At 32.9% G+C, this 14,709-nt stretch overlaps 1 protein-coding gene and 1 long non-coding RNA gene across 6 annotated transcripts in view; both read right to left on the reverse strand.

Annotated features, from left to right (window-relative positions):
- Positions 1-3,761: 3,761 nt before the first annotated feature.
- LOC112212262 lies at positions 3,762-4,168 on the reverse strand. The gene is made up of 2 exons (XR_002946078.2): positions 4,090-4,168; positions 3,762-4,025 (listed from the first exon to the last, which is right to left on the reverse strand). It is a non-coding gene; the product is annotated as an uncharacterized LOC112212262 (long non-coding RNA).
- Positions 4,169-4,562: 394 nt separating this feature from the next.
- Positions 4,563-14,709, reverse strand: part of LOC100740700 (tachykinin-like peptides receptor 86C) — a 49,006-nt gene continuing 38,859 nt past the window's right edge. For all 5 annotated transcript variants that reach the window (XM_024365560.2, XM_033319206.1, XM_033319207.1 and 2 more), the window contains 5 exons: positions 13,275-13,355; positions 10,656-10,806; positions 6,635-6,831; positions 5,172-5,275; positions 4,563-4,779 (listed from right to left, as the gene is read on the reverse strand). In XM_024365560.2, the coding sequence (XP_024221328.1) occupies positions 4,661-4,779; positions 5,172-5,275; positions 6,635-6,831; positions 10,656-10,806; positions 13,275-13,355 (652 nt within the window). In that variant the 3' untranslated portion in view covers positions 4,563-4,660. The remainder of the gene's footprint in view (positions 4,780-5,171; positions 5,276-6,634; positions 6,832-10,655; positions 10,807-13,274; positions 13,356-14,709) is intronic.

The raw sequence follows: 14,709 nt of genomic DNA on the forward strand, positions 1-14,709 counted from the left end.
CTTAAATGTTATATATTAATGGCTTAAATGTATAAAATAACAGTTTAAATGTTGTAGATTAATGGCTTAGATGTTGTAAATTAATAGCATAAATGTTATAAATTAATTGCTTAAATGTTATAAATCAATAGCATAAATGTTATAAATTAATTGTTTTGACGTTATAAATTAATTCCTTAAATGTTATAAATTAATGGCTTAAATGTATAAACTAACAGTTTAAATGTTGTAAATGAGTGGCTTATATGTTGTAAATTAATAGCTTAAATGTTATAAATTAATGTCTTAAATGTTATAAATTAATAGTTTTGACGTTATAAATTAATTCCTTAAATGTTATAAATTAATGGCTCAAATGTTATAAATTAATGGCTCAGATGATATAAATTAATGGTTTAAATGTTATAAATTAATGGCTAAATGTATAAAATAACAGTTTAAAAATTACAAATTAATGGCCTAGACGTTAAAAATTAATAGCTTAAATGTTATAAATTAATAGCATAAATGTATACAATAACAGTATAAATGTTGTAAATTAATGACCTAGACGTCACAAATTAATAGCTTAAATGTTATAAATTAATAGTTTAAAAGTTACAAATTAATGGCTTAAATGTTATAAATTAATACATTCAATGTTATAAATTAATAGCATAAATGTATAAAATAACAGTTTAAATGTTGTAAATTAATGGCTTAGATGCTGTAAATTAATAGCTTAAATGTTATAAATTAATAGTTTAAATATTGTAAATTAGTAGCTTGGATGTTGTGAATTAGCAGCTTAAATGTTATAAATTAATAGTTTTGGCGTTATAAATTAATTCCTTAAATGTTATAAATTAATGGCTTAAATGTTATAAATTAATAACTTAAGTGTTGTAAATTAATGGTTTAGACGTTGTAAATTGCTAGTTGCAATGTTGCTATTTGATATTTTTTGTTTTATTTACCTTATATTTAAATTCTTCTTCGATGTTCACTCTCCGGAATTCCAGGCACAAAAGAGCTCGCGCGCGACTTCCGTGTTCCTTATATACCTTGACAAGGTGTCCTTGACAAGGTTTGTTAATCAAACGGTAACGATTTTTTGACTTAGCAGGAGACGGTTTTTCCATTATAACAAAATCAAATTGAACGATTTCTTAATTTTTATCGTAAATTGGCACCTTTAACGATTTAATACGATATCCATTTTTATCATTTTAATGTTTTCTACAAACTAAGACTAAATTCACACCTCCTTCATACTAGTTTTCGACTATCAATTAGTTTGAACTAAAAGGGAAAAGAGCCTAACAGCGGTCGATGACGTTGCTATGAAATTAGTTAAGGTAATCAGATAGATAAAATTCATATTAAGCGTTATATTATATCGAATAGGGTCTGCGTGTGGCGAGCTACGGGACAGAGACCGTTGGAATGTTTACTGTCGAGTGTTACAACTATTTCCTTTTTAAAGAGAGCTATAGAATTACTCCATGCCTTTGTTAGACAAAGCGTTCATCCCGTGACCGCGGCTACGTTCGGTGACTGACTGTCGCCTCGAGTCCACGCTCTGTCGCCCCGAGCCCAAGTTTATTATCACAAATCGCAAACAAGTACAATGATAGCAAATCGCTTAATTACAGCTGTAAACTTTAGTTACAATTTTACGGATTTTCCGAAGTTCCAGAGGGAAGGTCTCCGGTGTCCTCTCATCTCCGACATATAGATTAATTCAAATCCAATGCAACCACAGTTTTCATTATTGAAGATTAAATATGCAACCGAACGCATCTCCGCTGCTATTGGACAAATTAAACAATTCGATGAGCATTGTACTCCACATTTGCGATTTTACACAGCGCACATCAGAAGGTTTGCACTGTGTCAACACTGGTCCCTGTCAAATCCGGTGCAATTTTAATTTTTTTCAATGCTCGAGGCTAAAAATTCAATTCAACGAATGTTCGCTGTTTTTCGGGTTAGATGGATAGTTCGAAGCCCGTTGTATCCGACATTCGATGCTTTATACAGCGCACATCAGAAGGTTTGCACTGTGTCAATACTGGCCCCTGTCAAATCCGATGCAATTTTAATATTGTTCAATGGTCGAGGCTAAAAATTCAATTCAACGAATCTCCGCTGTTTTTCGGGATAGATGGACAGTTCGATGCGCGTTGTACTCGACATTTGATGCTTTATACAGCGCACATCAGAATGTTTGCACTATAACATCTCTTTTCCCTGCCTAATCCGATGCAATTAGAATTTTTAATGCTGTGTTATAATTCTGTTTCTAATATAAGATTATGTTAATATATTGCTTTAGGTAAATTATTCATTTAATTGCTTACTTCGTTTTAGTTAATATAGTTTGTAATTTGTAATTGTAATATTCGGTAATGTTCCCTCTATATTTGAATCTGTCGTACGATAAATGCTCGTGTCCTTACCTTGTCTGCATACCATGCCTACTTGGACCAGACGCGGTACTCTTCTTCTCTTCCTTCCCACACCTATCAAACGTACAACAAAAATTGCTTACGGGAGCAAAATCGGGTAGCTTTCATTACCTCGAGCCGGTTTGGACACACCAACCCGGGGGGAAGAAACCCCAGGGTGAAGAGACGAGCCCCTCGCAACAATAACGGGGCTTCGCACGCAGCCTCAAGAATCTAACACGCCGCCAAAACGTTGCGAGTTCGACACCTTACCGCGGAACTAACCGGTCTCTTTACGTATTACTTGCTTAAACCTATATTGATGTTTAATTCATTTTTTCCACAATTACCGCTCTTTTATCTTCTATCTTTTCATCATAAAAATATTTTAGTTACATCCTATTATTCTCTACCCTTTCTTCCATTCGCCACCCATTTACCACTTATTAAATTTACCAAATCCTATAAATTTCTCTCTTCTTTCTGTGCCAACTTTCCTTTCTCGAACAACATTACGCCTTTCAACAATTTCCTTTCTCTCTATTCCCTTCCGCTAAACCTTCTTCCAACGTTCTTCTTTCCTGTCCGACTCCGTAAAGCACTATAATTCTCACCGAAACTCACACCGAGGATGTAATTACCACCCTATTTCCTATAATTCTATATAATCACTACATTTAATAATACCGTTCCATTTTATTTCTAATAACTTTCGTATTCTTCCTTGTTAATATATTTCCAGATATAATTACTACCTTTCGTAATGGTATTTTATTCCATTACCCATACATTTTACAATTACACCTTTCTTATCGCAACCATATTCTTAACCTTTAAAACCTATTCTATCTGCCATTTATTTTTTTAAAGCCTACTTTCACAATTTATGATCAATAGTCGAATAAACAACGCGCGAGTATCTCCTAAATGTATCTTTATTTATTCTTTAGTCTCCTAGAATCCAAACAAATCCATTCTTTTGCCATCCAGAAAATTATATTGCTTTACGTATTACCTATTATCATTTTATACTCTCTTTTCCTTCTTTTCTTACTTCTTTCAACTTTCGCGCATCTAACGTCTACAATCTTTTTACATATTTTACAATTTTCTAACGAAACTAGCCCATGTTTTAACAAATTTCCATGCTGAATCAACAACCAAACATCAAATTATTACCTTTCCTGCTCCACCTTTCATACACCCAAGTTAGCAACGCGTTTATTTTTATTTACGCATCTTTATTATACACCTCGTCTTTTCACCCTATATTTTTACGCTCTTATCATTACTTGTTTTACGCAAAACGTTTCACATTTACAAACGATCTTTTTTGCGCTTCTTATTTACACATTTACAAGATACTTCTCCCTGTATTTCCCTCGTTTCACACTTTTTCTCCCACACTCGTACGCAACCAACCAGATAATACATTTTCTCATTATCAACGATTATACGCTCTTTTCCTTCTTCCTCTTGTTAATCCTCTTGCTGCTCGTTGTTATTCGTCACAGTTCATTTCTCCAGATGCATCGTCCATCCATGCTCGCAGGGCAATTTATACAAAGGAGAACAAGCCGATACGATAACCTATAACTAAATATGAGATAATTAGAATTACCGTTCGCGCTGTATTTGCCGCAATGTGCGATCAACGTACCTTTGCGTTAAATTTCCAGTTACACAAAATATCGTACACAGCCCCGACCAACTCTGAAAAACTCTGCAACAGTGGAACGTGACCGTCAGACGGCGGAATCACCGTCATGAACTATGCACCGTTTGGATCGATCACTTTGTCCAATAAACTATTCGAATACTTTCGAATAAATTTAATACACGATATATATAATACTATATAATATATACTATATACATTAGGTGGTAATGACAAAATCTCCAATCACTTAGTTGCCAACCCAATATTACGTTATGTAGTATTACGTTATAATGTATTACGTTATATAGTATTGCGTTATTTAGAATTACGTTATAATGTATTACATTATATAGTATTACATTGTTTGGAATTACGTTATAATGTATTATGTTATATAGTATTACATTGTTTAGAATTACGTTATAATGTATTACGTTATATAGTATTAGATAGGTACAAGAACAAGGACAGAGTTATAATAAGTTAACATTTATTACGATACTTACAATCATCACAAGATTTTACTATTCACAAACAAAATTTGTTTATTATGTTATTCACATATTATTTATCAGACGGTAGTTGTGTCTTGTTTGTGATCGTTTATACATATAGATCGCATTCGTATATTTTGCATCTGTGTCTTTGCCATGTTATGCTTCCAACGTATCGAAGTGGATTTAGGACGACCTGAGAATAAATTAGTAAATTTATGTTTCATTAGTCAAATTTATACTTGTAGTATTAAACGCAAATCTTATTGTTCGTTGTAAATTATCAACTAATAACTTCCTAAATACGCAAAATAAAAATGTAATGATGCATTAAATGACATGTTCGATAATAAAATAAATAGTTCGATAGAAAAAAATTTATCGCAACCTTGTAACAAATGCGCGAAAGTCTCCTAACAAAAGTCATAATCTAACGAATGCCAAAATCACGAGAATGAAAAGTTTGAAATATTGCATTTGAGATCGTATTTATTAGTTATCGATATTTAAAAATTAACCAAAATATCCCTCAGATATCTTAAGCAATCAACTATGTGTAAAATATACTATAATCCAATAATTGCTTACTTGAGTTACAAGTTATCACATCTGTTCGCTTTACAAAGTCATGCATTGGAGAATCGTCGCAGTTTGTACGTTTGCATATTATTAGTTGGAAATAGAGCCGAAACCTGTAAGAAAATCAAAAGACATCAATTTACAATCTACGTGATTCATATATACGTACGTGGTTGTTTTTAAAAAATTAATCAGTGAATTCCGTCGAATATTTTACGCATTAAAAAGTTACGTATTAAGAATCGTAACAAGACACTAATACTCTAAAGATATGAACATGCTCACTGGACAAATACAAAATAAGATCAGGTTACAAAAATTCTCCGAATTTTTTAAGGATCAAGTTCGTAGCCAAAAATTTTGAAAAGGAATCACAAACATGTATGCCATTGTACAGAATACCCTTGATTTTTGTCATAAGTGTCAATTAAGTAGAACAAAAAAAGTGGAGCTTAAACTGTAAATTGCGTTTCTGACTTCTGTAACTATCCTTGTAGTAGGAGTAGTGGCTTGATTGGTTATTTGTTATTTGCGCAAATTCCAAATTTTTGTTGTTGTTTGCTTTATTTTTAAAATATTTTGTATAAGTACATCATATTATGATATCTTTGATTTTGTAAAAAGCTGCACAGATGTTACATGGATTAACGTCCAAGTTATTTTTAAGATCTCTAATTTCTATGGCATCTTCAGAGTTTACTTTATCATTCGAATGATAAATAGCCTGTCCAAGTTAATGAATATTCTGTGAATGTTCATTTGCGGAATCATATTTTGCGGTCTTCCTTATTCCATACCTATGAATTATACATGCGGTGGATCTATTAGGTGCAGTTCTCAAAAAAGTAAACTTTTACATTAATAATGCAAATCTAGGTAAATCTTTTCCTGCGCTGAAGTTTTTGCACATTTTTATGACGTTCTTTATTGGTAATTTTTACTGAATGGAATTTTATGCATTGCTAGCGTCCATAACGTTCTTAAATACTCTGTTATAATTAATTATTATTAAAGAGTGGTGCATGCGTTATAGATTCTTTCGTAAACTCTGTGAATTAAGTCGATTCATGAACGATTTCTGTTATGCTTCCAAGTACATTCGATCTCCTGCATAGTGTCTATTCTAAAAGTTTTGCGCGAATACTATTGTTTTATAAAAATTATTTACTAAACTGATTTTTTATGGAGAATTGTTTGAAACTAGTCGGCGTACGAATATATTTCACATCAACTGTAGACGCATTTAATGTCTGCTGTAATATTCATCTTTTGACTTTTAATTACCTAATTCTCTCTCATCATCTCAAACAATGCGTTTGGCGGTTTCAACAATGTTTCGATAGAATATCGATTTTCGATACTGTGTAACATCATACTAACGAAACATTTTTACTTCCTCGCTTTCATCTTCTTTACCATCTTAAGAATGTACCTTTTTTAGGCACAAGATATTATCCAGATATAAAACTCACCTATTGTTCATCCAGTAGTATATGATAGGATTTACCATGGCATTTGACATGGCGAGCCAATAGAAACTTAAATAAACGTGTGGGATGTTGCTATTTTCCGCCAAATGCTTGTGGTGATAAAGGAAAAAAAAAAACCCTTGATAAGGTAGCCAACAGATGGCGAATATCACAACTACGATGATAAACATCTTCACAACCTGTAAGAAAATGTGGAAACTATATATTGTTTTGTCCATCGTTCGTTCGAAATTTATTAAATTTGCACATGTCGATTTATTGTTATAAATTGTATAAATTGTTTTAAAATAACGAAATATTCTATATGAAATTATTCATAAGTAGCAATATTCCAATGAAATATTCGATTACGAAAAATCGACCTGAACTGTGTAAATTGCTATCGAACTGTAAGTGTCGGCTAGTTTGTGTATTCTTATGTAATTTTATATGTTTATGGATGTAGCTGGAAAAAAGATGTGTTTTGTATAGAAACTTTTTCCCACCCACCAAATAATTATAATGAGCGATTTGTTTTAGATGTTTTATGTATTTTTGCATATCATGTGAATACTATGCATTCTTATATTTCCTGCAAATGTATAAATCTCTGCAGTATAGTAATAATTACAATTTTTGTGAAATCCTTACTCTGTCTGAAATCTGTACTCGTACATACATGCATAGTACATTCTCAGGACATAATATGCATGAGATATTATAGATACATGTGCACATACATGGATACTGACATGCATCTTGATTGATGAAGGAGATAATAGAAGATATGATAAAAAAAACTATATAATTGGTTTCAATTAAAAAAAAAAAGATTCCTATATATATTATAAATACGTCTGGATGAGTTTCATGAGGCAAATAATATGCACTAAAAGACAAATTCGAAAAAAATGGTACTAGTTTTATTTCAACATAAGTCGTTCTGCCATGTCCGATAGTCTCAAGGTAATTTTCGGCACATTATTATTTTTTATTCTCACAGCCTAATTATCAATTCGCTAACTCGACTAGTCTTTCTGTCGTATTATTAATTGTCTTAACTCACTTTTGAATTATGGTTCTATATTAAAGTTATTATTTGTTGGTTGAGAAAAAATTTTCTAATAGCTATATTACATCTTCGAAAAAACGCTCTCACAAAAATCATTTTCCATGTTAACAAATATTTCGTAGATCTTTGATAACAAATTAAATATTAATCCGATGAAAACCTTTAACCACCTCTGGATTAATTGATCAAGATTAATCAAGATTAATCAAGATTAGAAAATGTAGACTTAACATTCTCAATGAATTATCACGAGGATCGATTAATATTTTGCAGTAGATTTCCTCTGAGCTAAAGTTTTAAGTAGAAAGAGTTTGATCGGTTGTCCCAAGAAACATTTAATTAATTAGGTTCTGCGTTCTTGTCATACTTTTTTTAGAACAAAAGTACGACGATAATTTGACCTGCATTATCTAAGTACCTTTAATGAATGAAATTCCATTCATTCTGAAGGTTCTTCAACTCAACGGTCAGTTGATGAAAAAACTCGATTAAAATGAAATTCTCACTCAAAAGAATTAATTGAGAAAACTCTACAATACGACCGTCGTTATTCAAAGCTAAAACGTTACTTCATTCTAGTCAAATCTAACATGAAATCATATGTCACCGTCAAAAACACGACGTTACTCGAAAATGAGGTCGTATCATATATTTATATGAATTTCTTTTCTCGTATTTTACTGTGCTGAGTCAAATCCTGTTGTACATCCCGCGTATCCTCACTCACGCGGTATAATTTAAAAAAGAAAGTGAACGTCGATCCTTTCTCCATACAGCCACAAAATATAATATTTACTCAAATTTACTATTTAATGAGAAATTACAATTTAATGGCGTGACCTGGCGCACAAGTGTTGTTTAAAGAATTGAAGTCCATCAAGTAAAGCGTAACGAGAATTTGGCTTATTGAGGTCTTGTAGTATAACTTGGCTCTTTTGCATTAGGTCTGCCTATAAGCCATAAACAATATAATCATTGGTTTTCGTATACTCGATGAAAATAAACGATAGCATCTTGACGATCGATCAATTACTTAATACTATTTAATTACTAATTATTACAAATTCAATTACTAATTAATAAACTTTTTTGTATCTTCCATAATTCGGCATCTTTCTCTATTAACTTTTCTATTCCAATTTCTTCAAACTCTGATAGTAACAATTCCGATTGTTTTCAACTTAACTTTCAAAGTAACTGCAATACTTCTGGGATGAGCCAATATAATTTTATCGCTAACCTCCCGATAATTCTACGACTTCTTTTACAACTCTTTTTTCAATTGCATAAAGAGCAGTTTTGCAAAGGTTTTCTTGAAATCAATGACACCTGGCGCGTACTGTTGGCTTTTGTTTGCTTCGTGTTATTCCCACGTTCTCGTCGCTCGCGAGGTGATTCCACGCTATCGGATATTTGTTATTCGAATGCAACGGACTCGCTCTTATTCAGCCCGGTATTATACCACTCGTTGCTGTAGAAACAGATTGTGATTTTTTTACAGCAATAATGGATTTCCACATACGACGATACATACATTTCGACTGTGTATAAGAAAGTCAGTTAAAGCAATCGTTGCACGTTAAACTCATCGCCATTCATATCGTGAACTAATTCTACGATACAAAGTTTTTGATACAAAGATACAAAGAATTTGACATATCTAGATTTTATGTTCCGATAAGCCTGTACTATTATAGTAGATAGGTCAGTGCCTACTGGGAAGTATGGTACGCGGTTTGGAAGCTTATGAGCAGAGTCCAACAAAAGTGCAGAGGACTCTACAAAATTTCAACGACGTCAATGATTTAGATAACATCGTCAGAAAAAAGTGCGCAGATGCAATATAATATTTTGCAAAAATTAAATGTTACGATGTTAAATGCGATGAAAAATGCTGTCGCCAATGCATCGATCGATCTACATGAATAATCTGCACGTTTACAGGTAACAATTGTTTGCAAAAGAAATCTACACGCATTCCAAACGTCTACAAACAAATTCACATATATGGTATATATATGTCGAGTTCTCATTAGGGTTAGGGGCGTGTAACGAATCTTCATTGTTGTCATACAATAGAGAAGATATTTACTCATACAAATATGATTGTTACTGAATTTGACAAGTAACCGTGGTGATTAGATACTCGACGTGCTAATGACAATGATCTTAGGTTCAATAACGAATCCACGGTCAACGGGATTGCAAATGCGCTTTCTTCCAAAGTCTAAATCAGATTCTTTGTTAAAAACGTCAAGTATTCACTGATCGTAAAGACGGTGAGTAACTCGCTGATGAGATCGCACGTAAATGTGACTGATGAAACTCTGCTCTCCTTACGATCGCGTTCGTTTATATTATATTGATCGAGGGGGTACCGATAAAATTCTAATCGCCTTTGTTAGACGGTTCCACGTAGCGGCGACATTGTTTCTGCCCGGAGTTTGATTATTAATACAATATGTGCGTGTCCTACGATATTGATACTCCAAGGCAAAACCACACGTGCCTTGATTTGTCTTTGAACACGTGTGCCGCTACAACTATATTTTTAAGGAGAGTTATACGACTACTCCATACCTCTGCTAGGTAAAGACGTCCATCCCGTGACCGTGGCTACGTTTAACGATCAGTCGTGTCACTTCGAGCCCAAGCCTACTGTCATAAATCTCAGCCAAACATAATAGGATTAAATCATAAACAACTACTTCCAAGTTTCGTTATTTAAGTACAGCTATAATAAAAAGTCTAAGCTAAAGTATTGGGGACCTTCCCAAACATTCCAAAAGAAAGGCTCCGATGTCCTTTCATCTCCGACATATATATATATTTATTTATTTATTTATTTATTACATATGCACACTTTTTAAAAATACTCATACCCACTGTAATTATATTATAGTCCTATTTTTCTAATATTATCATCGATTATATATACTTTACAGTTCTTACCTTCCGTTTAGATTTTATTGATTTCTTTTGGTAATACGTTAGCTCTCCTATGGATTTTGAGCCCCAGAGTTTTCGGCCCATTAGAGTATAACATATTGCCATCAACGCCATAGGTACTAAATACGTTACGCTCAAAAATACGATGTTATAACTGTAACAAAATAAATACTTCATTGAAAATACTAAAATAATTTCATGATATTTAGATATATGAACTGTTGCACCCTATAATTAAGGGTTTAAGCTTATTTTTTACAACTACTATAAGTTACTTACAGGCAAATCTTTGAAATTAGTGATCGGGTCGATATCAAATCAATACTATCGATAACAGCTCGCAAATTATGACGTGTGAATAGTATCTAAGGCGTAGGTATCAAAAATACACAAATAATAATTGTATCGATATGTAAGTACAAATAACATTGTATCGAAGCGCGTTTTTCTTTGATAAGTCGCAAGATACGCAAAATTCGATAGGCATGTAGACTTTTGCGGCTGATCGTATGTATTCATCGTTTGTTACAATATTTACGGAATTTTTCGCGATCTTCGTGAAAAACTGAAAACGTGATATAAATCCAGCATTTTCTAAGAATTAATTAAAAGAGTCGCGTGGAGCAATACACGTAGTTATATAAAATCCAAACCCCGGGGAAATTCCATAACACTGACAGGAATCGTCCGAATATACTTTGCGATATTGCACAAGTTTTATTACTTCTCCACAATACTGCACAATAGAATGTGAACGCGAGTGAACGAAAAATGTTCGCATAGTAGCTTCTTTTTAGTAGTGGGTCAATTCAATGCTGTCATCGATCAATTATATCTGAACACTGCAGTCAGTTTTAACTTTAACGTTCAAGCGAGTCAAAATTATAAAGCCATCGAACGATCAGGAGAATAAAATGATTTTAACAACATGGTAATTCGAAACGTTTACTTATTCAAATTTGTTGCCTTAAATAGATAATAAGAAATAGATAATAAAAATAAATTAATGGAATGAAATTACGCGAGGTCGGTTAACGTGGAATTTATCCAAATTATATTATCTATTATATATTATACTTATCTTATTATATATTAACTATTTATCTGCGAAATCGACACTTTTACCTCGTTTAAAAATTGCTCTGCACAACTCTGTTACTAGTTATTATTGGTAGCAAATATGTAATACGTAGCACTTGTAGGAGAAATGAATGAATATGAAAAGCAAATAACTATCTCCTCTTTGGAGAAAATCGAGATAGGTGCGTGATAGATACGTCTATAACAATCGAAGCGTTCACACGACGATTCTCCAGCTGGGTTAATTTCCCACCGACAAATGTGAATTTTAATAAAAAAATCAAACGGTAAATCGCGTATCCAAGAAGAAACATCGCGTGTTTACCCAAGTAAAGTAACGCATAATTATTTAAAGATAACATCTAACTAAATATGATGATATATTATTTAAATAATCACTTCCCAAATATTTTATTTAAATAAAGCCCAAGCTCGATGAATCGGTGGAGAAAGAATGAATAGGCAAATGTTTCAGCTACACTACTTATTGTTAGCTTTATCATTGTTATGTTATCCTTTGGTGTTAACTAGATGATGATATCCTCTTCGTCCAATTGAAGGGTCGTAGACTACAGCAGATAGCTTCCTTTGTATTCCTCTTTTCTTCCTTTCCTCATTCCTTTAGCCAAAGAGATATCCAATATTGCGTCTGACCGGCTCCTCTTCCAGCTTTAGCCAAATAGAAAGTCGATGATTGTTGAGTTGAGAAGTCGGAAGATGCTCAGTTTGCAGCTTTTCTTAGTTCTTGGAGGCTTCCAGGTTAAACGTTTGTTAGGTATGCTGCCGATGATTTTAAACTATTTTTCGTTTTAGACTATGTCAATATACGTTTGGCTGGGTTTACATTGGTCGACACATTATTATGATTAACATGATTTCAGTCTTTTCTGAATCGATGAAGGTGGTAGACTACACTGGCTATGGATTCACGCAAAGAAGATACCAAAGTGCTCTACCCTCCGTAAAACAAATGACTCGTGCTATTTCTCGTAACGCACGTCGATGTATGTGTCACAAGAATCCATTAATTCTGTTTAAATGAATTGTTGTACTAAATCACAATCCATGAATATTGAAGAACCAACTCGAAGAATCAAATTGTTTTCCGTACGTTCCCCGAATGAGTTCCATTGCAGCTATGCTACAATACAATCGGGAAAGCATGATAAATTCAACGGCTGACTGACAACGAGTCGCACTTCTTGAGTGGCGGAGGAAATCTTGCAAAATGAAGGAATATTATAATACAATTTTTCAGAACATTATAACTTGAGTAACTGTCATGCTGCTTGGGGCCTAAGAAAAGGCTACAATCAGTTACGCAAGCTTACGTATACTTGACTATTTAATCACTCGTCGAATTCATTGCATATTCAATAATGAATGATTACAGCCTCGCGAGATCTTACAAGTGCTGATTTATGAACGCTTGTAGTCACTGCTTGTACCGAAAAGTCTAAAGAATGGTGCTGCTATATCTATATATCTTAGAAACGTAATTTAATGCACAAGATTGTAATGATTAATACATACTACACTTACGAGTATTCCATTCTGCTGAACAAATAAGTTCCGTCTGGCCAAACCAGATAGCACGAAATCCTAGTCTTGCCATTCGAATACCTATAATTAAACAGTACATTTGACATTACAAAAAGATGACACTTTTATAATAACTTTTATATATATATATGTATAATGTATTTAATTTTAGGAAATTTTATTATTCAAAAATGTTTTTGACAAACAATAGGAGGATACAGATGATACATCGCAGATCGTATATTAGATCTGCTTATTTATACAGATCCGTAAAATCAACATCCGGAATATCAAAACTTATCTTATGAAACTCCGAGCGAAGTCAATGTCTCCCTTAGTTCACGAATTTGCTTATATAATTAATCACTAAGTAGAATAAGACAACAAAGATCGTGTATACATATACATTATACATATAATGCACACGATATTTGATCCTAACTGAAATTCAGATGCAAACAAGCACGAAATGAAATTAAATAAGTAACTACAATAGCATAAGTATATATCGATTCTTTCGTTATCACTTCTCTTTCTCTTTAAATCTCTTTATATAGACATTCTTCCCATTTCATTTCATCCATCCATTCATTCGTTCCTTCATTTGTCCAGTAACTCATTCCTTCATTCGTCTATTCATTCACTCCTTCATTCGACCATTTATTCATTCCTTCATTCGTCCAATCATTCACTCCTTCATTTGTCCATTCATTCATTCCTTCATTCATCCATTCTTTCATCTATTACCAATCTATTTTTCACTTGTACTTTATTTCCCTAATATGCGTTTACACTTTTTCACCCTTGTCTTCTGCTTTCACTTTGCTCTGAAGTAAATTTAAATTATCACGCTGATATTTTATTTTTATTGTCGAACTGGCTTTGTCCTTCTAACATTATTCTAACCAAAAAGAAGTTACGGCATCTGGATGGTCGCCTTTAAGCAAGAGTATGAAAATGGATAGTGTTTATCCTTGTGTTTAAAAAACGTTTACAAGCGTTTGCACTTTTTACCATCTGTATGTCTAGTTTAACTCTTGTGTATGAACATGTCTATGTTAATATTACATTGTGTCAAAACTATTTTTCAGCATTTTATCTGTATAGAATCCGTTGCGTTTGTTGCCTTACTCTTCCAATTACTTCTATGGAGGCAACTTCACGTACTAGAAGGAACATTAAATTTCTATACTCGGAATTTCATGAAGTATAAATCTGCTATATCTTTTGTAAACTGTGGGGCCTTTTAATGGCGTAGAATGGCATAGATTCCTTCTCTACGACTTGCATAAGCCTCTAAGCATCTATCGTTGGGTTTAACGATCAACTGAAATCGTCGCCTTAGCTGCCCTACATTCGTTTATGTAGTAATGATTGCTCAGTATCAGAGATTTAAGGCTATTAAGTAATAAATGAAATCTTTAATGCATATTTT

This window comes from Bombus impatiens, unplaced genomic scaffold (assembly GCF_000188095.3).
Source record: "Bombus impatiens unplaced genomic scaffold, BIMP_2.2 scf_0140, whole genome shotgun sequence".
Lineage (NCBI taxonomy): Eukaryota > Metazoa > Arthropoda > Insecta > Hymenoptera > Apidae > Bombus > Bombus impatiens.